General features: G+C 44.0%; 1 protein-coding gene across 2 annotated transcripts in view; it reads left to right on the top strand.

Annotated features, from left to right (window-relative positions):
• The window catches only part of VOPP1 (VOPP1 WW domain binding protein), a 103244-nt gene extending 82325 nt beyond the window's left edge, over positions 1–20919 (top strand). For both annotated transcript variants that reach the window (XM_037493536.2, XM_037493543.2), the window contains exon 5: positions 18540–20919. In XM_037493536.2, coding sequence (XP_037349433.1) covers positions 18540–18730 — 191 coding nt within the window. In that variant the 3' untranslated portion in view covers positions 18731–20919. The remainder of the gene's footprint in view (positions 1–18539) is intronic.
• Positions 20920–21215: the final 296 nt, after the last annotated feature.

Here is a 21215-nt window from a genome sequence, read left to right as displayed (position 1 = left end):
TCCTGGACTCCTGCACCCGCCCTCACTGCTTGGAAATAATCCCAGGCATATCCCTTCCTCTGCTTTCTCTCCTGGGTGTTCTGCCAGGGCTCAACAGCACTTACTATGGTGAGTTTGGGTCCCTCATGGCTACTTTGGACCCCCTCCAGCCAGCAGGACTCCAGTCTCAGGCTCTGAGCCAACGTCTGTCTGCCAGCTGAGGGAATTGGTAACCTGAGGTCGTGGCCAGACTGGGGCCTGGAGCCCAGGCCTTCCTGACTCGCTCCTTCAGCCCATGTACCGCTCACCTGCTGAGGTGCTGCAGGTACTGGGGTCCCAGTGCACAGCTTGCCCCTTGGTGTGTTACATGGTTCACAAGTCCATGTCTGGTAGCTTTGTGCAATTGCACAGATAACTGCACAGTCACTGACTGGGTGAGAGTGGTGGGGGAGAAGTTCAGGTGCTGGGAAGCCATCGGTGTGTAGTACACTCAGGCAGGCTTCCCCGTGGGAGCGCCTGAGGAGTATGTGAGAAGAGTTAAGTGGGAGCTGAGGAAGGGAATGAAGCTCTGCTTTCTTCCTTGTTCTTTAATGTGCTCACCACACTCCTGACTGCAGACTCCAAGGGGCTGTGCCCTGTGCCCCGTGGCACAGCACAGCTGCAGGGTGCTTTTGAATGTGAGAGAAATGTAAAAAACAATAGCAGGGACCTAATAACAAACAGGAGTCCCTCTGCAAATGGCAGAGCACTTGGGCCCAGCACAGTCCCACGTGCCTTGGGTAGCGGGTAGTTTGACTCTGCTGTGTGGTGTCATAGGGGGGCAGTCAGAGAGAGGGAGCATTTGCCATTAAGCTGGTGAAATGGGTGTTCACCTCCTGTTGGGAGACGTTGACTTGGGTGCCTGCACCTCTCTAGAGTCCACTGCTGCTTGCCCCACTCTCATCTCATTCTCTGGCGAAATGTATATTTGTTTCACCTCATGTTTCCAGCTGTGTGCTTCTTACAGACCTGTAACAGTAAGAAATCCCAAAATAGACTGGAGCATCATAAGCAAACAAGGCTTGCTTTGTTCCATGGGAGTATACAATTTCCATATTTCCATGAGAAAACCGAGCACTCTGCCACTTGTTAACAGCTCTAATGTGGGAAAACTTAATTTTTAAAAAAAATTTTCGCATAGAAGAACTGGGGTGTAGGCCAGAGGTGTGGGGGAGGGGGTGAGAGGAGTACCAGAGACAGAGTAGGGAGCAGAATGGGCAGATCTCCTGAAATACACTGCTGAGGAGGGCAGCAGGAGGGACAGGAGAGGTCTGCTGTGCCATATGTGGGTTAGCTCCCTGGGTGGGGATTAAATTCAGGCTGTAGTGGTGATAGTGCTGAGTCTTAACCCCTAGGCCACCAGGGAGGCCCAAAACTTAATTGCTTTGATTTGGGGCTTTAAAACTAATAATACTGAATAATAAAAAAAAAAAAAGTAGGGTTGGTTAGTGTCTCAGTGATTCCTGTGTGGATCCCCAATTTCCTCTCCATGTGTGGGATTCCTTCCTCTACAACTGTTTGCTGAGGTCTCTACCCTGGGGCACTGAGCCCTTGCAGTGTGAGCTGTAAGAGGAAGGTGTTTGATAATCTGGGAAGAGAGGAATCCAGTGCGCTGACTTTCTAGGTGGGTCCAGAGGATGAGTGCCCTGACTGGAGGAGCTTGGACTGTGTGGAGGAGCACCGGGGTACACCCAGCAAGGATAAGGATAGTCCTTGTGGGTTTGCTGGATTGCTGTGTTTCTCTTCTGCCAGCCTGGGGGAGGGGAAGTGGATTCTGGTGATTGATCGTTGCTTATTCATGAAAAAGAAAAGGCACTTGTCTCATGAATGGAGGGAGGGGATAGCAGCTCACCCTGCTCTGCAAAGGTGTCACTCAGGGCAGAAGAGCGAGCATTGCTTGTTACAAAGATGCTCATAATTAGGGATGCAAAAGATATGGAGTGTCATGGTTCTGGGAGTTGGTATGGGTTGGAGCAGGGCTTGAGGGGGAGGGGCTAGGTAGCTAGGTAAGGGGCTGAGGTTCACACGCTGAACTTCATACCTGCCTAGGAACCCAGAGCAGCAGAGGCTGAAGCTGCTGGCCAGAGCACTGGGGCCTGCGGTCCCCCTCTGGTCTTGGGCTTGGTGAAGGGTGGGTGGACAGAGAGTGGGGAGGTCTGGGTCTGTGAGGCCAGGCTGGGCTGCTGTCCCTTCTGAGCCCAGCACCTGTCACAAAATGAAATTGTTTGGGAATAGTTCTCTTGCTTTAGTCTTTGTGTTGAGTAAGTCAGAGGGATGTGATACACAGTATGGGGACTGTAGTTAATGATACCATATAGCATATTTGAGATCTGCTAAGATTAGATCTTGAAACTTGTTACCACAAGAAAAAAAAGAGTAGTTAGGTGAGGTGATGGGTGTTAACTAAACATTGTGGTCACTTGGCATTGTCTGCATATATGAAGTCATTGTTGTACACCAGAAATGTACACAATCTGTGTGTCATTTATATATCAGTGAACTGGAAGAAAAAAGAACTTACAGAGAGTAGGAAAAATATGAAAACCTTGACTAAAGCAGAACTGTGGGTGTGGAGGCAAGTGGGGTTGGGTTGCATGAAGATCTGAGAGCTCAGGACACGTGATGGAACGTGGGAGAGGCAGGGCTATAACAGAGAGATGTCTGCCTTGTGGTCTCTCCTCTCTGGGGGCCATTATGTGATCAGTAAAGTTGATCACCAAGATCAAGGCCATATAACTGTGGCAAGACAAGCATCCAGCTGTGCTTAGGGGGAGGGTGGTGGACTGTGCATTGTGTAGAACAGCCATGACTCCAGCTGTGCAGTCACACACATGCCTCAGATTGCGGAGAGAACCATAGAAAATGACGTCTGTGGTGTTAACGTGACTTTTCCTTAAAATGGTTTCCTTTAATGTGACTAATACTGGTTTTATAAAAAATGAAACAGTAGAAGACAGATTATTCCCACTGGCAAGTACATTTTTATTGCTTTCCAGCAGTGCATTTATGATGAGCTTATTGATGGTTTCTGACTGTTCTGGTAGCTCAATCCTATAATAAATCTGTCACCCTGCAGTGGCGGTCGTGTCCTGACTAAATGACACCAACTTCGGGAAATGGAAGTAGTAAGGACTGTGTTTTGACACTTTCATTACCTTCCAAATCAGAGCTGAAACATGAACAGGGCCGCTTTGGCTGTGGAGACAATCTGTTTCCTGAGCTGGTGGACCAAGCTCAGCTCTTCACCATGATGGTGCGGCACACAGGTTTGCAGAAACAGCATCGGGCAGCCCCGGGCTCTGCCTCATCTCACCCCTGGGGCTCTAAGGCTTCGCTATGTGTTTTCTGAAGGTACAGTGGTGAGGAAACAGTCTCTGTGGCTACAGCTTTCTGTGAGCCCTGGCTCTGTGGGAATTCCCCCTTTCCTACCCATACTGTGCTGCCTCGTTCAGGATGGATAATTTCTGAAATTATGGTTTTGATGAAAAGAACCTAGAAATACTTCAAGGTATTGGTTTGAGAATCACAAATGCCTATTTATGACTGTAATACTGGGATAATCCTTACCAGTCTATCCTCAATGGTAGAAGGTGATGGGTTGATCAGAGAATTAGGTAGGTTGGGGGTGATTTGAGAGCTGTTTCACCTAACAAAGGCCAGGAATGGATGCAGCCTAGCAACGTGGAGTCCCTTCCTCTAACCAGGAACATTTTTTGCAAGGGCAGCGTCTGCCTGCCTGGTTTTCTGTCTGTTATCCCTCCTATCATTCTCACTCTGGAAATCCTCTTTCTGATGTTGATATTACACTTTCTGTGACAACTCAGTTGCTATTTTTTGGGATTTGCACTATCCAGTTCACATAAAGTAGATACATCTAAAGTATTCAGCCATGTAAAAGTGTGATGGGTTTCTTACCCCCATGAAAGCACTTACTGTCCTTGGCTGCTGGGAATAGTGATAGATAAAACACTTCACACAGTGTAATTCAGGAAGGAAGGCCTTTTTTGCAGCTATTGGTAAGCAATTCATGTTATTTATTATTTTTTTAAAGATTTATTTATTTATTTATACAAGCACTGGGTACAGTCAGAAGCGCAGGAGAGTGAGAGGATTCACCAGAGCCAGAGTGGGGAACAGAACAGGCAGACTGATGAAATACGCTGCTGAGGGGAGCAGCGGGCACAACAGGAGAGGTCTGCGCGCCATGTGGGACCCTCGCCGGCGGCCGGGGATCGAACTGGTGCTGCAGAGGCTGCAGGCAGCTTCACAGCTCAGCGCTCAACCGCTGCACCACCAGGGGAGGCCCCATGTTATTACTTTAATCACAACAAACAGCTTTCACATCTTTGACTTTAAATCAGTGGGAACAGAAACTTCCAGCAAGTATCTACTTTGGGCCAGTTCTCTGCTCTGTCCATGATAGAGCAGCATTTTGAGCTACGCAGGCCTACCGCCACTTCTCACTTCTTCTCTTCTCACGAGGACAGGGCCTTCTCCAGAGTCACTGGCTGTCTGCCTGCCCAGACTGTCATTGTGACAGGTGCTTGGGTTCCTTGCTGCTAAGAGGCCTCAGAGGATGTGCATGTTCCTTCATCCCCCAAGCGTGCCCTGAGTGGTGGCAGGCGGGTGGTGACAGCAGAGCGGCTGTGTTCTGCGCCTGGGGTTAGAGCCGCAGGACTTTCTGAAGGGGGAATAATGTCTTTGTGACTCAGGTTTCTCTTCTGAGAGGGAGGGACATAATAGCGTGTTGTTAGGATCGATAGACATAAAGTGTCAGGCTCTTGTTACTCAGGGAGAGAGACAGAGTGTATGCTCTCCTGTGGCCCTAGCACCTGCATTTTAACAGGATCCCAGGGTGATGACAACAGCACCTGCCCAGCGGATTGCTGCATGTTTGATAAAGAGCAAGAAATCGGGCAGTGGAGGCAATAGTGACCTCACAGGCCAAGCTTCAAGAACACACAGGTGAAGTTTTAAAGTGTTAAAAGCCTTTGAAATCCACAGGCCTGGAGTAGAATTTAGTCCTTATCTCTGTCGGGGTAAAGTGATCCTGTTGCTCCTCTTTCTGGCTGATGCTCCTGGATGTGCTGGGAGGAGCACATGGTGTTCTTTTTATTGCACGGTCATCTTTGCCTGTCTTTAGTAGAGAGCCAAACTGTTCTTACTTGAGTTCTGATTTATACAACCTGGGGCGGGGGTGGGGGGGTATGTCCACTTTTTATGGAAGGATTTTATCTTTTATTTCCTGCTTGTTCAAAAAGCTTGTGTCTCCCTTTTTTTGTGGGGTGTCCGGGCCCCAGTGCCCATGTGTCCCTCAGCAGTGTTTTAACTGTAAACTTAGGCCAGGTACTTACTGGAGATATGGCTTTAACTCTCTCCCTTCACCCTCTTAGAGAAGCAGTGGAAGAAGGTCTTTCTTTGTGAGGGGTTAGGGCTGCACTTCAAAGGAAACACAGTGAAACTTACCTCTCAGGCTCCTTCCTCGAGCTTACTGGCATTGCCAATGTATTGTATCTTTCAGGAAATAATCCCCACACATATGTATATAAAAAGAAAGCCTTAGAAATACAGATAGGGACCTCTCCTGGTGGTGCAGGCGGTTGAGCGCCACACTGCGAGGCTGTCTGTAGTGTCTACAGCTCCGGTTTGATCCCGGCCAGCGGCGAGGGTCACACATGGCGCGGCAGACCTCTCCTGTCGTGCCCGCTGCTCCCCTCAGCAGTGTACTTTGTCAGTCTGCCTGTTCTACTTCCCGCTCTGTCTCTGGTGAGTCCTCTCACCCACCCACCAATCTGGCCTGTACCCCGGTTCTTACATAAATAAATAAATAAAATCTTTAAAAAAAAAAAAAAAGACATACAAATTTAAAAAAGTTTTGTGTTGGGCCTCCATGATGGCCTAGGGGTTAAGTCTCAGCACAATCACCACTAAAGCCTGAGTTCAGTCCCTGGCCAGGGAGCTGACACACATGGCACAGCAAACCTCCTGTCTCACCCTCTGCTCCCCTCAGCAGTGTATTTCAGTAAATCCACCCGTTCTGCTCCCCATTCTGGCCTACACCTCAGTTCTTCTATGCAAAAATGAAAAGTTTTCTATAATGATCGAACTTGAGTTATACTGAATAACTTCAGAGTATATAAGAAAATATAGAAATAAAAGGAAAGAATGATGGAAACTTTAGGATTACCAACACATCACTATTAACATGATGAAAATATCAAAATGAGTGGTGTATTTAAAAGAATGTAGTAAATTTTACTCCATAAAGAAGATCTGAATAAGTTTACAAAAGTGGAAATTATATATCTTGGAGCCTGGCTAGTATGTGTTCCAAGTTCCATTTCTAACCTCACACATATTACTGATCCTGGATCTCTGACTCAGTTACTCTTAAGCCACAAGCTCCTAGACTGTGAAGCTGAGACCATGCAGAGCTGAGATCTTGGGGTGGTTTTTGTGGAATGGCCCTATACAGTGCTGAGCAAGGGCCTGAGACACGTTGAACAGCAGCAGCTACTACACAACTATTATGAACACTTGTGGTTTTAAGCCATCTGTAAATGAGCAAATAAATAATCTGCCCCCCATTTGCAAATAAGTTATTCCCCTAAATTATTTGTTGAGTAAATAAAGGGCAGGAGTGAGTGAGGGCCCTGAAATCTTGTTCTTTTCCTTCTATCCTCATTCTATCCTGTACCATCTTCTGTCTTGGTAGATGGTAATTGTTCTTCCAGTGCTGAGGAAAGTCTCTTGATATTTTCCCCATCTCTATCACCTCTGCAGCATCCTTTTATTCAAATTATCCTAAGAGTCTCCTGCTGGTATTAGTGCTTTCTCCTTTCGCCTTATTCTATTTCCAGCAAAGTAATCATTGTTAAAACAGAAGGAAGAGCTTCTATTTACAACTCTCCAAGGCTGTGCACCTGGAGATGGGTAACACTCATAGTCAGAAACCATATAGTGGGCAACAGGCCCCTCTTAGCATCTCTCCCTCCCCATGCCCAGCTGTCTCTGAACTTCTGATTGTTTGTCTGTACCCAGCTACCTCTTCACTCTAAGCTGACTTAATCTACTCCTGCCTCTTTTTTTTTTTTGAATTTTACTTTTTTTTTCATGTTTTATTTTTTATTTATTTATTTTTTTTAATAATAAATTTTATTTTTATATTCCCCATACAATTGCAACCCCCCCCATTCTGACCCCAAACCCTGCCCTCCCGCCCCTCACCCCCCAAAAAGTGTCTCTGGTTCATAGTATTTTGTTGATTTCGATTTTCACTTTCTTATAGTTATTCATTTTCCTTGTCCGTTATTTACGTTTTCTAGATTCCTGCTATGAGTGACACCATCCGGTATTTTTCTTTTTCTTTCTGGCTTATTTCGCTGGGCATGATCCTTTCCAGTGCCATCCATGTTGCTGCAAATTGCATGTGTTTATCTTTTTTGAATGCTGAGTAATATTCCATGGTATATATGTACCACATCTTCTTGATCCAGTCATCTATTTTTGGGCATTTAGGCTGTTTCCAAAGCTTAGCTATTGTAAACAGTGCTGCTATAAACATAGGGGTGCAGGTGTTCTTTGGAATTGATGTTTCTGTGTCCTTTGGGTAAATACCTAGGAGTGGAATTGCTGGATCATATGGAAGCTCTATGTTTAGTAGGTCAAGAAATCTCCACACAGCTCTCCATAGTGGTTGGACCAGTTTGCACTCCCACCAACAGTGCAGAAGAGTTCCTTTTTCTCCACACCCTCGCCAACATTTGTTGTTGCTAGTTTTTTTAATATGTGCCATTCTCACTGGTGTAAGATGGTATCTCATGGTAGTTTTGATTTGCATTTCCCTGATGACAAGTGATGTTGAACATTTTTTCATATGCCTGTTGGCCATTTGCATTTCCTCTTCAGAGAAGTTTCTTTTTAGCTCTTCTGCCCATTTTTGGACTGGATTATCTTCTTTGTTGTTGTTGAGTCTCATCAGCTCTTTGCAGATTTTTGTGATCAGTCCTTTATCATTAGTGTTGGGTGCAAAAATGTTCTCCCAGTTGGTGGGGTATCTCTTTGTTTTTGTTATTGTCTCTTTTGCTGTGCAGAAGCTCTTTAATTTGATGTAGTCCCAGCTGTTTATCTTTGCCTTCACTATCACTGCTTTGGGTGATGTGTCTGTAAAGATGTCTTTGATGTGCAAATCACGTAGTGTTTCGCCTGTATTTCCTTCTATATATTTTATGGTTTCAGGTCTTATGTCTAGTTCTTTAATCCATTTTGAGTTGATTTTTGTGTATGGTGTGAGGTAGTGGTCAAGCTTCGTTCTTTTGCATGTAGCAACCCAGTTTTCCCAGCATCATTTATTGAACAAACTTTCTTTGCTCCAATGCATAGTCTTTGCTCCTTTGTCAAAGATTAGTTGACCATAAATCTGTGGGTTTATTTCTGGATTTTCTATTCGATTCCATTGGTCTGTATGTCTGTTCTTGTTCCAATACCATGCAGTTTTGATGATTATGGCTTTGTTGTAGAGTTTGAAGTCTGGGAGTGTGATGCCTTCATTCCCTTCTTTTTTTTTCAGGAGAGCTTTGGCTATTCGGGGTTTTATGTGATTCCATATGAATTTCATCAATAATTGTTCTATTTCTTTGAAGAATGACATTGAAATTTTGATTGGAATAGCATTGAATCTGTATATTGCTTTTGGTAGGATGGCCATTTTAATAATGTTTATTCTTCCAATCCATGAGCAGGGGATGTCTTTCCATTTCTTTGTCTTTTCTTCTATTTCTTTTAACAGTGTTTTATAGTTTTCTTTGTATAGGTCCTTTACCTCTTTTGTTAGATTTATTCCCAAATATTTGATTTTGTTTTTGTTTCAATAATAAAAGGGATGGTTTTTTGATTTCTTCTTCTTCAGATTTATTGTTTGTGTATAGGAAGGCTACTGACTTTTGCGTGTTGATTTTGTATCCTGCCACTCTACTGAACTGATTGATGAGTTGAATTAGTTTTTCTGTGGAGATTTTGGGGTTCTCTATGTATATTATTATATCATCTGCAAATAGTGATAATTTGACTTCTTCTTTTCCTATTTGGATTCCTTGGATGTCTTTCTCTTGTCTTCTTGCTCTGGCTAGGACTTCCAGTATTACATTGAAGAGCAGTGGTGAGAGTGGACATCCTTGTCTTGTTCCAGATCTTAATGGAATTGCTTTCAGCTTTTCACCATTGAGAATGATACTGGCTGTTGGCTTGTCATAGATGGCCTTCATGATGTTGAGGTATGTTCCTTGTATCCAAGAATTTCTAGGGCTTTTATCATGAATGCGTGTTGCACTTTGTCGAAAGCTTTCTCAGCATCTATTGATTTTATCATATGGTTTTTATATTTCTTTTTGTTGATGTGTTGGATAACGTTGATTGATTTTCGGATGTTGAACCATCCTTGTGTCCCTGGAATGAATCCTACTTGGTCGTGGTGAATTATCTTATGGATACATTGTTGGATTCTGATAGCTAAAATTTTATTGAGGATTTTTGCATTAGTGTTCATTAGGGAGATTGGCCTGTAGTTTTCCTTTTTTGTGTTGTCCTTGTTCGGTTTTGGTATTAGTGTAATGTTGGCTTCATAGAACGTGTTTGGTATTGTCCCTTCCTTTTCAATTTTTTGAAAGAGTTTGTGAAGGATAGGCACTAATTTGTCTCTGAATGTTTGGTAGAATTCATTTGTAAATCCATCAGGTCCTGGGCTTTTGTTTTTGGGGAGGTTTTTGATTACCATTTCAATTTCGCTAATTGTAATTGGTCTGTTTAGGTGTTCTATTTCTTCTTTATCTAGCTTTGGGTGATTGTAGAGTTGTAGGAATTTGTCCATCTCCTCTAGATTGTTGAACTTGTTTCCATATAACTGTTCATAGTAGTTACTGATTATTCTTTTGATTTCTGCTGTGTCCGTTGTGATGTCTCCTCTTTTATTTGTGATCCTGCTTATTTGTGCTTTCTCCCTTTTTTCCTTTGTGAGCCTGGCTAGGGGTTTGTCTATTTTATTTATTTTTTCAAAGAACCAGCTCTTGGTTTGATTGATCTTTTGGATTGTTTTTTTAGTTTCAATTTCATTTATTTCTGCTTTGGTTTTTATTATTTCTTTTCTTCTACTGGTTTTGGGTTTTTTTTTTTGTTCTTTTTCTAGATCTTAGAGCTTCGAGATTAGGTTGTTTCTTTGAATTCTTTCTTGTTTCTTGATGTGAGCTTCTATTGCTATATATTTTCCTCTTATTACTGCTTTTGCTGCATCCCATACATTTAGGATATTGGTGTCCTCCTTGCCATTCAATTCAAAGAATTTTTTAATTTCTTCTTTGATCTCCTCATTAGTCCAGTGGTCTTCCAGTAGTGTGGTTTTTAATCTCCATGAGGTAGGAAAGTTTCTTGCCTTCTTTTTATGGTTTATTTCTAGTTTGATGCCTTCATGGTCAGAAAAGATGGTTGATACGATTTCAATCTTGGTGTATCTGTTGATGTTTGTCTTGTGCCCCAATATGTGATCGATCCTGGAGAATGATCCGTGTGCGCTTGAGAAAAATGTGTACTCCGTTTTTTTGGGGTTTAGTGTTCTATAGATGTCTTTTAAGCCCAAATGCTCTAGGTCCTTATTTAGAGCTTTAGTTTCTTTACTTATTTTTTGTCTTGTTGATCTATCCATTGTTGATAGTGGTGTGTTGAAGTCTCCCACTACGTATGTGTTTTCTCTGATGTCTGTTTTCAGAGAGGACAACAGTTGTCTGATTTATTTTGGTGCTCCTTTGTTTGGTGAGTATATGTTAATGAGTGTTATTTCTTCTTGAAGTATTGTCCCCTTGATCATAATGTAGTGACCATTGGGGTCTCTTTTTATTTTTTTGAGTTTGAAATCTGTTTTATCTGATATAAGTATAGCTGTTCCTGCTTTCTTTTTTGGTCCATTTGCTTGTAGGATTGTTTTCCATCCTTTGACTTTGAGCCTATTTTTATCTTTTGTAGCTAAATGTGTCTCCTGGAGACAGCAAAAGGTTGGGTTTTGTTTCTTAATCCAGGCTGCAACTCTGTGTCTTTTTATTGAAGAGTTTAGTCCATTTACATTTAGAGTTAATATTGATATGTTAGCATCTGTATTTGCCATTGTGTTTGTCTTTCCTTTGATTTTATTTATTTATTCTTTTAATAACTTTTTTTTTTTGGCCTTCTTTCGTTGTTATTCGTCCCTCTGAGGTTCTGGCTTTAGGATTCCTTGTAGTATTTTTTGGAGTGGGGGTTTAGTCATAATGAAATTCCAGAGTTTCTGTTTGTCTGGGAAGATCCTTATTCTTTCTTCATAGAGGAAGGAGAGCTTTGCGCGATAGAGTATTCTTGGTTGGCATCTGTTTTTTGGAGTCTGTTGACTATGTCCCTCCACTCTCTCCTTGCCCATAGTGTTTCTTCAGAGAAGTCTGATGTCAGCCTGATTGGTTTTCCTTTGAATGTTATCTGTTTCTTCCCTCTTGTCAGCTTCATTATTTTTTCCTTGTCCTGGATTCTTGGGAGCTTTACTATTACGTGTCTTGCTTTATTTTTCCTTTCGTCGTGGAAGTTTGGTGTTCTTCTTGCTTCTTGTATATCAATTTTCAGCTCCTTCTTCGCATTTGGGAAGTTCTCTTCAATTATCTCCTGGAATATTTTCTCTGTTCCTACATCTTTCTCCTCTCCTTCTGGAATTCCTGTAACTCTTATATTTCCTTTCCTCATGGAGTCAGATAGTTCCCTAAGTCTCTCTTCGTTCTTTTCCTTCGTACTTCTCTTTCCTTTTCTGTTTTGGTTCTTTTTCTTTCTGTGTCTTCAAGAGTACTTATTCATTCTTCCATTTCATCTATTCTGCTTTCATTGCTTTTCCCAGAGTTCTTTAGTTCCTCCATTAATTCTTTGATCTCCTGCGTTTCTTTTGCTTCCCTCTTTAGGGACTCAATTTCCTTCTTCTGATCATTGTTTTCCTTTATGAGTTCTATCGTTTTTTTAATCACAGCAATTTTAAATTCTCTTTCTGGAAGGCTCAGAAGTTCTTCCAAGTTACTGTCGTTGCAATCTGGGGGGTTGTTTTCTTTTTGTGGTGTGCTTTTTTCCTGAGGAGTTGTTAGGTTGCGTGTGTTTCTTCTACTCCCTGCTGTCTGTTTTCTAATTTGTCGTATGCATTGGGACACTGTGTTGCTTGGACTGGCCGGCATCTTGGGTGAACTTCTCCGCTCCCCTCTGGCTCCTCCAGGAGCCATCTCTGGCTTCTGAGGGAGCTTTCTGCTGGTTTCAGGAAGTCTTTACTGAAGAAATGTCCCTGTTCTAAAATGGCAACCCGTGACTCAGTCCCTGAGCATCCGGTCTCAGGCACACTCTTCTGCGTGCCCGGTCTGCCCCGGCCGTGGGTGCCTGTTCCCTCTGTGGTCTCAGACTGCTGGTCGGAAGCGGCCTGACGTGGGCTAACTTCCCAGCTGGCCACTGTCTCCTCCGGGAGCCTTCTGCCCTTTTCAAGCAGTCTTAAGAAATTTCCCTGTTCTATGGGGTGTTAGTGACTTTTTTTTTTCTGGTCGCTAGGTGGCACCAGAGATCTCTCCTATTGTCCTTGGGGGGCTGTTTTTTGCCCCACCCCCACCCCGTGGGACAGGGAACAGAGCGGGAATGGTAGGGTAAACCTCAATGGCTTTGGGGTGCTGTGTCTGCCTTGTGCCCCACCGTCGTGGAGAACCCACACCCCGAACTTCATGCCCCCGGTCTCAGTTCCAAAGCCCTCAGGTCCAGGACGTAGGCTATAGCCCAGTTCAGTGGCGCGGGAATGGTGCCTTTTGCACCCGCTCCCGTGCCTGGGTGCCTGGTTCCTGCTCACTCAGTGAGGGACTTTCACCTCAGTGAGGGCCTCCGCGCGTCTCCCCCAAGCCTAGGTCGCAGGCGCGGGGACCTGGGCAGCCGCGATCCCGATCCGCGTTTGCTTTTCAAGCACGACAAGCGTGCAAGCTTACCGGCTGGCCCCGAGCTGTGTGTGGGTCTCGAGTCTGTTGTTCTCTAATGGCGCCTGGAGCCGTTCGCTCACCACTGCGGCGAATCCTGCAGGGTTCTCCACAGCTCCCGTTCATGGGGTTGGTGGCTGCAATAGTTCCTTTCCACTCACAGTCCAGCTTGCTGCGTAGTTTGTTCTTGTTGGTTGTTTTAGTTTGTTGTTTTCCTCCTCTCTGCGGGTTGGAGAGTGCCGACTCTGTGGGTGGGGAGGGGAGCAGGGTTCTGCGCTTTCCTCCCTTCTAGTCCTCTTTTATGGCAACTTTCTTCTTCGGGTAGTTTGCTGGAGTCGTCCGTTTATCTTCCGTGTCCCAGTTCTCACTGGGACCTGCCGCTTTTCCTCCCTATTAACTTTTTTTAATGGGAGATCTTACTCTCAGCGTCTCCTCGCTGCCATGTTGCTCCGCCCCTCTCTCTACTCCTGCCTCTTGATCTCTTCAGGCCTCCTAGGTGCCTTGCTGGTGTGCCTGTGCTGTGATCTTTCCACTTGAAAGGCTCTTTCTCCATCGACACCCTCCCTGCGTGTGACATGGTGTGGTCCGCTATCCCCTCCCCCACATCATGGGGTGTGCGCCTCCATCATCCTCCCTCACACTTAACCATGGGGACCCTGTCACTTCTTTCAGGTCTCTCACCTTCTCATGAGATCCTCCCTTGGTACACAGTAAAAATTATACTCCCTTTCTTCCTTCCTTGTTTTCCCTTTTTTAATTTTGGGGTTACATTTTTGTTCTTAATATGTGTACATTCCACTCTCCACCAAGCTACCTGTGCCAATACCCCCTCAGCCTCCCTCCCTGCTGTTGCCTCTGGTAACCATTATATTCTTTCACTGAGTTCAAGATTTATTCCTACTGTATTTTATCTATATTTTTTGTTATTTACATCCCACAGATGAGTGAAACCATCTTATAGCTTTCACTTTCTGACTTATTTCACTTAACATAGTTGCTGTCAGGTCCATCCATTTTGGCAGAAATACCACAATTTCACCTTATTTTCACAGCTGTATAGTATTCCAATGAGTGTATATTTTACAGTTTCTTTAATCATTCATCTGTTGAAAGTACTTAAGTTGGGGCCTCCCCAGTGGTGCAGCGGTTGAGCACTGGGTTGCGAAGCTGCCCGAAGCCTGTTCGATCCCTGGCTGTTCCCTAGCCACTGGAGGAGGGTCCTGCATGGCGCATAGACCTCTCCTGCCGCCCGCTGCTCCCCTCAGCAGTGTATTTCGGTCCTTCTGCCCGCTCTGCTCCCCGCTCTGACTCTGGTGAATTCTCTCACCCTCCCGCACTTCTGACTGTACCCAGCGCTTGTATAAATAAATAAATAAATAAATCTTTAAAAAAAAAAAAAAGAAAGGACATCAGGTTTAAAAAAAAAAGAAAGTACTTAAGTTGGTTGCAAGACTTGGCATTTGTGGACAGTACTGCTTTGTACATAGGTATACATAAATCTTTTTGTATTAGCATTTTCATAGTTGTAGGAAAGATAACCTAATAGAGGTATTGCTATATCAGACAGAATTTTCATAAGAAATCTCCCTATTATTTTCCAAAGAGGCTTCACCAACTTGCATTTCCACCAACAGTAAATGAGAATTACTTTTTCACTACAACCTTGACAACACTTTGTTGATGTTTTCTCTTTTTTCTCGAACATCCTGTTTCATTTATGTCTTTCTTAGCACTTCTGAAGTTGCATAATACAGACTTGTTATATATCTTGCTCATTGTTCTCTAAATTCTCACTCCATAAGAACTTTAGGTTTTCTGTTTTTATTACTGCTGTGTCCTGAGTGTCTAGAACATTGCCAGTACATAGTAAAAGTCCACTAATTGTTGAATACAACATGAATAAAGTAATCAATGAAAAAGTTATATATAAGAATATATGCAATGCACATGAACTGAGTACCATTTAAAATATATAAGTAGATGAACTGGCCGCTTTAAAAGAAGTCAGAAATTAATTCCAAAATTCATAAACTCACAGAAAGCAGGAAGAAGCTAAAAATACAAATTAATTACATAAAACAAAAAAAGTATATTTGCAAATTTAAAAGTTATGCTTGTTAAAAATCAATAAATGTTAATGACATTGTAAGTTCCACCCCTGATAAATCTAATCAAGAAAGCTAGACATAGAAAAGATAAAATCATAAATGAAAACACTACTGGTTCAGAAGTCATTAAAAGTTACAAAGATGTATTCAGGAAATAGAAAATCTTGGTAAGATAGGAAACTACATCACCATTAGAACATAGATTTTCATTGGACCAAATATCAAACAAGAGTTTGAAGAAGTTTACAAAGAATTATCTTCCAGCATAGTTCTAAATTCATTTGTCTTCTTGGAAACTTTCAAGAAATCATTCTTGTTACAAAGCATAGAAGTCATGGAAACTAATTTGTTTTGGAAAGCTAGGGTAACTTAGTAACACCAAAGTAAAATCATAATGAATCATATTTAATGATCATAAATACAGTCATCCTAGGCAGTGAATTACAACAGGATGTAAAAAACTAGCATCAACAAGTATGATCTTCATTAGAGAGTAAGGCTAGTATCACATCGGGCAACCTATTAACATCTTAAGTTATATCAAAAAGCAATAGTTAACTGAGAATTCTGGGAAGATGTGGAGTAGGAAGCACCTACTCCACCAGATGGGGAGTAGGAAGGAAATCAATAGTGGGTGCTTGAATCTCTCCAGGAATCTCTCTGCCCTCATCTTGGCACAATCAGAAATTGTTTGATGTAACTGTTTTGAACTTTGAGGTCTATGGAAGGCTTGCAACTTCCAAGTGAAGACTTGCCGCTAATTTCAGTCTTTGCACAGTAGCACCTACCCAGCCTCACTTGTAGACCATGGTGGCAACTGTGCACTTGCTTCTGGAACAGCTTGCACATAGCTTGTAAGAGCCATGGGGGTGGGGAGAATAAATAACCCTGCCCTTCAAATCTCAGATTTCTATACTCTGATAGCTAGTTGCTGCTTCTGACCACAAAGGTACAAAGAAGGATTGCCACTGTTGTCTCACCTTCCCCCATGGTTTTACCAGAGTGACTTCTAGGGAATTTAACATATCTCATTCTCTTTTTTCCCTTTTGGGAATTACACACCAAAGGCAAGGACATTAAAACAAACTGCATGTACAAGGAAAATTAGAAAGCAACTTTCAGTATCCAGGAAAGGGTCAGGAAAGACCTGAGAAGATACTAAATCCACATGCCAGGCTGATCCTTGGCATGAGACAGCTGACAGCAATCATTAAAAAAAAAAAAAAAAGATTATTAACAAAAAAAAATAGTAGAAAACAGTAAATCTTGTGGATGGAGGAGAACCTGATTGTCACAGTTACCACATTTTTAGTCTCAAATGCAGCATCCAACAAAAAAATCACCAGGCACACAGAAAAACAGGAAAGTGTGACTGAGTCACAGGAAATAAAAGGAAATCAATAATGGGTCCTTGAGAAAGACCTAGTGGAACATATGCCAGACAAATCTTTAAAACAACTTTCTTAAAGATACTCAAAGAACTAAAGGAACATGTGGCGAAAGTAAACAAGTGTGTGCCAGAATGGAAATATCAGTGAAAAGATAAAAAGCCCCAAAAAACAATTAGAAAGTCTGGACCTGGAAAGTATACCTGAAGTGAAAAATTCTCAGTGGAGGGGGTGGTAGGTGGTTCAAAGGCAGAGTTGAACAGGCAGAACAAAGAATCAGTGAACTTGAAGATAGGACAGTGGAAGTTATCAAGCAGTTTGTTGGCGTATACATATGTGGACACACTAGTCTCCCAACCTCATTTAAATAGGGTTTCTATAGATTAGTTTTCACACCTGTGCTTCTGACCACCTGGCTGCAGATTGGCGATTCCAGTTAGTGTCTCCTTGGGGCTACTAATTTGCTAGAATCACTCATAGAACTCAGAGAAACATTTACTCTTTAGATTACCAATTTATTATAAAATGATATAACTCAGGAACCAGATGGAAGAAATGCTAAAGGCAAGATCTGGAGAAAGGGCACAGAGCTTCCATACCTGTCAAGGCATGGCACTGTCCCAGGGTCTCCACATGTTCACCTACCAGAAGCTTGCCTAGCCCCATCTTTTGGGGTTTCATCACATAGGCTCGATTAATTAAGTCATTGACCATTGGCAAGAAGGTGGCATGAGCGCTGACGTCCCTCCTGTCCCTCCTGATGACACTCTGGGATGCGTTGCTATTCTACATTCTCTCCTTCAGCATATTTGTAGATTCTAAAATGTGACTTATGCCAGCTAGAGGCTTGGGACACTTGCATACCTTGCAAATGTCTTTCCTGCTGCAATATCCCCTCATTCCCTATGAACAAATGATGAATGTCATCAATCAAACTTTTATTCATTCAGACTGTGGTAGCAAGGGCCTTGCAGAAAAATAATCTTACATAATATTTACACATAATATTCACACTGGGAAAATGCTAATGTTCTGAGAAGCTCCCTGGGTTAAAAGGTCTAATTCAAGTGGACCTGAGTTCACTCACAGATTATCTTAACCCAGGAAGTCCCTAAAGCCCCCACTCTCTTTTCTTGATTATTCATATATTCAGTGTTCTATAGTGTTATCATTGATAAGAGGAAGAGAGGAACCAGATCTAAAAAATAGGCTCTAATCAGCAGTTCATATAGTCTACCCATTAAATGAGAACGAGATCTAGATTTGGGGCAGAAGGACCAAACTGTCATTTCTTGTCACTCTGTGTGTTCTGGAGGGAGCCCCAAGTCCTGTACCCTACAGCCCCACTCTTGGAGAAGACCTCCTCCTCCTCCAAAGAGAGGTTTCATAGACTCATGATACCACCTGCTGGTGTTTGCTGTGTAGATTGTCTCCCTTTCTATAAACTTGGACTCACTTGATGACAGATAATCCTTGAGGGACTAGTGCTAACCGAGAGGGTGGCCATGGAGACTGTGCTTCAGAAATATCCTTCCGCACACTGTTCCCAAAGGGCTGTGGAGCTGCCAGTGATAATTCTGCTGAGAGTCAGGAAGCCTGGTATTGTGCAGATTCCCCCATGGGTAACTGTGAATTGACCTGGTTTTGGGGTCTAAAGGATAGACCCTCTCCGCTGATGGTTCTGTGCCTTGCTGCCTGGTCTGTCATTCAGAGCTCGGGTGAGCATCATTGAGCCTCCGCCCCATTCCATGCCCAAATTGGTTAATGTCCTTCCAATCATCTAGCCTCCCTCAGCCATCCACCCGTCACAGGGCAGACTCTCCAGGGGCCTGTGTGCAGCTCTGGCTCAGCCCCTTGTCCCAGGTGTGCCAGTGCCTGGGCCTGAGGGTCCTTGGTACTCATCTACTGAGAAAATGATGAAGTTAGGGGCCATGCGTGGTCTCCACACCCCTCCTGCTGGGAGTGCTTGGGTGTGAGGGGCAGTTGGTTTTCTCTGCGGTGCTCTCATCTGCATCATGTCTGTCTTTCAGGAGCCCAGCCCCCCGGGCTGCCATATTACACCGACCCTGGAGGACCGGGGATGAATCCTGCCGGAAATCCCATGGCGATGACTTTCCAGATCCAACCGAATTCACCCCAGGGAAGCACAGCCTACCCACCACCTCCTTCCTACTGCAACACTCCCCCACCCCCCTATGAACAGGTGGTAAAGGCTAAATAGAAGATGCTGCTGGCACCTGCCTGTGTGATGTCGCAGGGGACCCAGGGAAAGCCTCTGTCCTCGGCCTCCCTGTCTCCATCTGTGTTCACTTCCAGGAACGGTCTCATGAGCCACCAAGGGCAGATGCCTCTCTGGTATTCAGTGCAAGCCCGGCCCCCTTTCAGGTTTCCTGTGGAGGACCAATGTTTGAATTCACCCCATGTCTCTCCCCGTTGCTTCTGTTTCTGATGTAATCTGTGGTCTGGCAGAGTGTGAGCAATACCCAAGGGCTGACACTCTCAGGGGGCACCCAGATCCTCAGGAGAGACTAGAAGGAGGCAGCGAGGCAGAGCCAGCGTGTGCAGGTGGCCTGGGGGGGACGCCAAGGGGCCGGCTGCCTCCCACCACATGGAAGGGCCCACACACCACAGGCAGCATGACTGGAATGAGACTCCTCAGTTGCCACTTTGGGCCTGTTGTCCTTTCAGTCTTCCTCTTTGAGAAGATGTTAAATATTCAGTGGAGAAGAGCCTCTTAGCACTTTCTGTCTCTACTCACTTCCCGAAGATGAGGGAGGCTCCCTTCTGTGTACTGGCACTGGAAGAGCTGAGCACGGCCTTCGCCCGTGGAGATGTGGATCCAGACTCACCTGAAAATCACTAAGGAAAGTTATTTAAATTCCTTGCCTCAAACTGGGACCTGGTGTTTGTTGAGCTCTTGGTCTAACTTGGAAAATATAATTATTTCCCCCTTTTAGTGTATTTATGGAAGCTGTGTAGGGTCCCATCCTTAGAGGTCAGTAGCTTTCTGTTCTTTGTCACGATGAGATCTCTGCACCCTTCCCTGAGGCAGTTCTGGTGGGCTTGATGGACACTTTCAAGTCCGGGAGTCGTAGCGACCCATCAGAGAGGTATCCCAGCAGGGCACGCTCAACAGATTCAGGCCAGGGCCCTGGGTTAACCTCAGAAGATGCGTGATGGACTCTGAGGAGGAGGAATTTGCTGGGAAAAACACAGGAAAGCAAAATTCCAGGACAGCAGGTAGATCTAAAATTGAATTGACTTCACTGACACTGTAATCAGATAGAATGAAATACAAGTTCTGGATTAGAAGCAGGGTCCCCCAGGATCTTGCAAGTGGTCACTGGGTGTGGACAGTGAGCAGGGGTCAGTGTTGGAGGGCAAAGCAGCGCAGTGTCCATCCCTGTGTGTGTAGTTGTGGGACTGGTGGGGGGAGGGGTTTATTTTTAATGAACTAATTAGAGCCTCTTCAGAAATTGTTGCTCATTGAACTTGAGCATCAGCGTAGCTCAGTGGAGTAGATACCTGATATTTTCTTCCCTTTAGACCAAGAGTCTGATTGTCTCTGCTCTGCTGGGACATTTTATGAGCTTTGGGGGAGGTGGAGGGCAGGGTGTTGAGGAATTGGGATGTGGCCACAGCCACTGCTCAAAGGATTGGGAATCTGGGAGCCTCTGGGGAATTCCACAGGAAATGCCCTGGAAACACAGTTCGTGAACATAGATGCTGCTGCCCGGTCTTTGACCACCCTCGAGTGACCTCTGAACTACTGTCCCTGACTCAGGACCTTTCACCTTTGGGTCCTTGATTCAAACAAAACAACAAAGCACAATGTTTGCTGTTTACAACCAGGGACAACATGGTCCAAAAAGTTCCTCCTCCTCTAGGTCATTTGTTTTACCTTTTTAACTTCAGTTTCTCCCTTTACTTTTTTAATACAGAAGCACACTAGAGCTGCCCCTGGAAGTGAATCTTGGTGTGGCTGAGGAGCACCCAGATGTCCATGATTAAACCTTGTATGTCTTTTTGATAGCAAATGGTCTTAAGCGATTGAATGACTTAGGTAGTGCTCAGCAATTTTATATTCCCGTGTTTGTGTAAATTAAATCTTGTTTTCTCTTGAACCTGGGTGAGAACCTGCTGCAGTGAACACTGATACCATGTGAAAATTCCATTGTGGCGACATTTCCCCGAGTCCTCGTGTCCTGTGTGTTGTTGGTGGATGGCGCCCACCTCTTAGACTGAGTCGGCCTGTGTGTTACAGCTCTGTAGTCAGTGGTTAGGTGTGAACTTGGAGCAGATTGATGCATGTTTTTCTTCTGCAACACTTGGCTCATTTCTTTTTTGTTGTTCTCTTTTGATAGGGTTCTGTTTCCTATGTATGCAAAATAAAAATAAATTTGGGCATGTGCTTTGAATGTTTTACTGGGGGTTGAAAATGGGGTAGGAGAGAAGTTTCTAGTTTCTAGAAGTTTCTAGTGGGGAAGGGTGGGGCGCTCAGCCGGGTGGGGGTGGGAGGTAATGCACCTAATCTGGGGAGAACTGGAAATTAGATGTCATATGTGATACACACACACACACACACACACACACACACACACTCTTGTGGTTCACTAACACATTTAAAAATTGTAACGAAGAAAACGATTCCCTGAAGAGGGTAGGAAACATTTCGTGCGGTAACCTCCCAGCCAGTATTGACATTA

This window comes from Talpa occidentalis, unplaced genomic scaffold (assembly GCF_014898055.3).
Source record: "Talpa occidentalis isolate TD23 unplaced genomic scaffold, MPIMG_talOcc4v2.1 talOcc4.10, whole genome shotgun sequence".
In the NCBI taxonomy this organism is placed as follows: Eukaryota; Metazoa; Chordata; class Mammalia; order Eulipotyphla; family Talpidae; genus Talpa; species Talpa occidentalis.
Note: the sequence above shows the minus strand (reverse complement) of the source record. Positions and strands in the feature narration are given on the sequence as shown.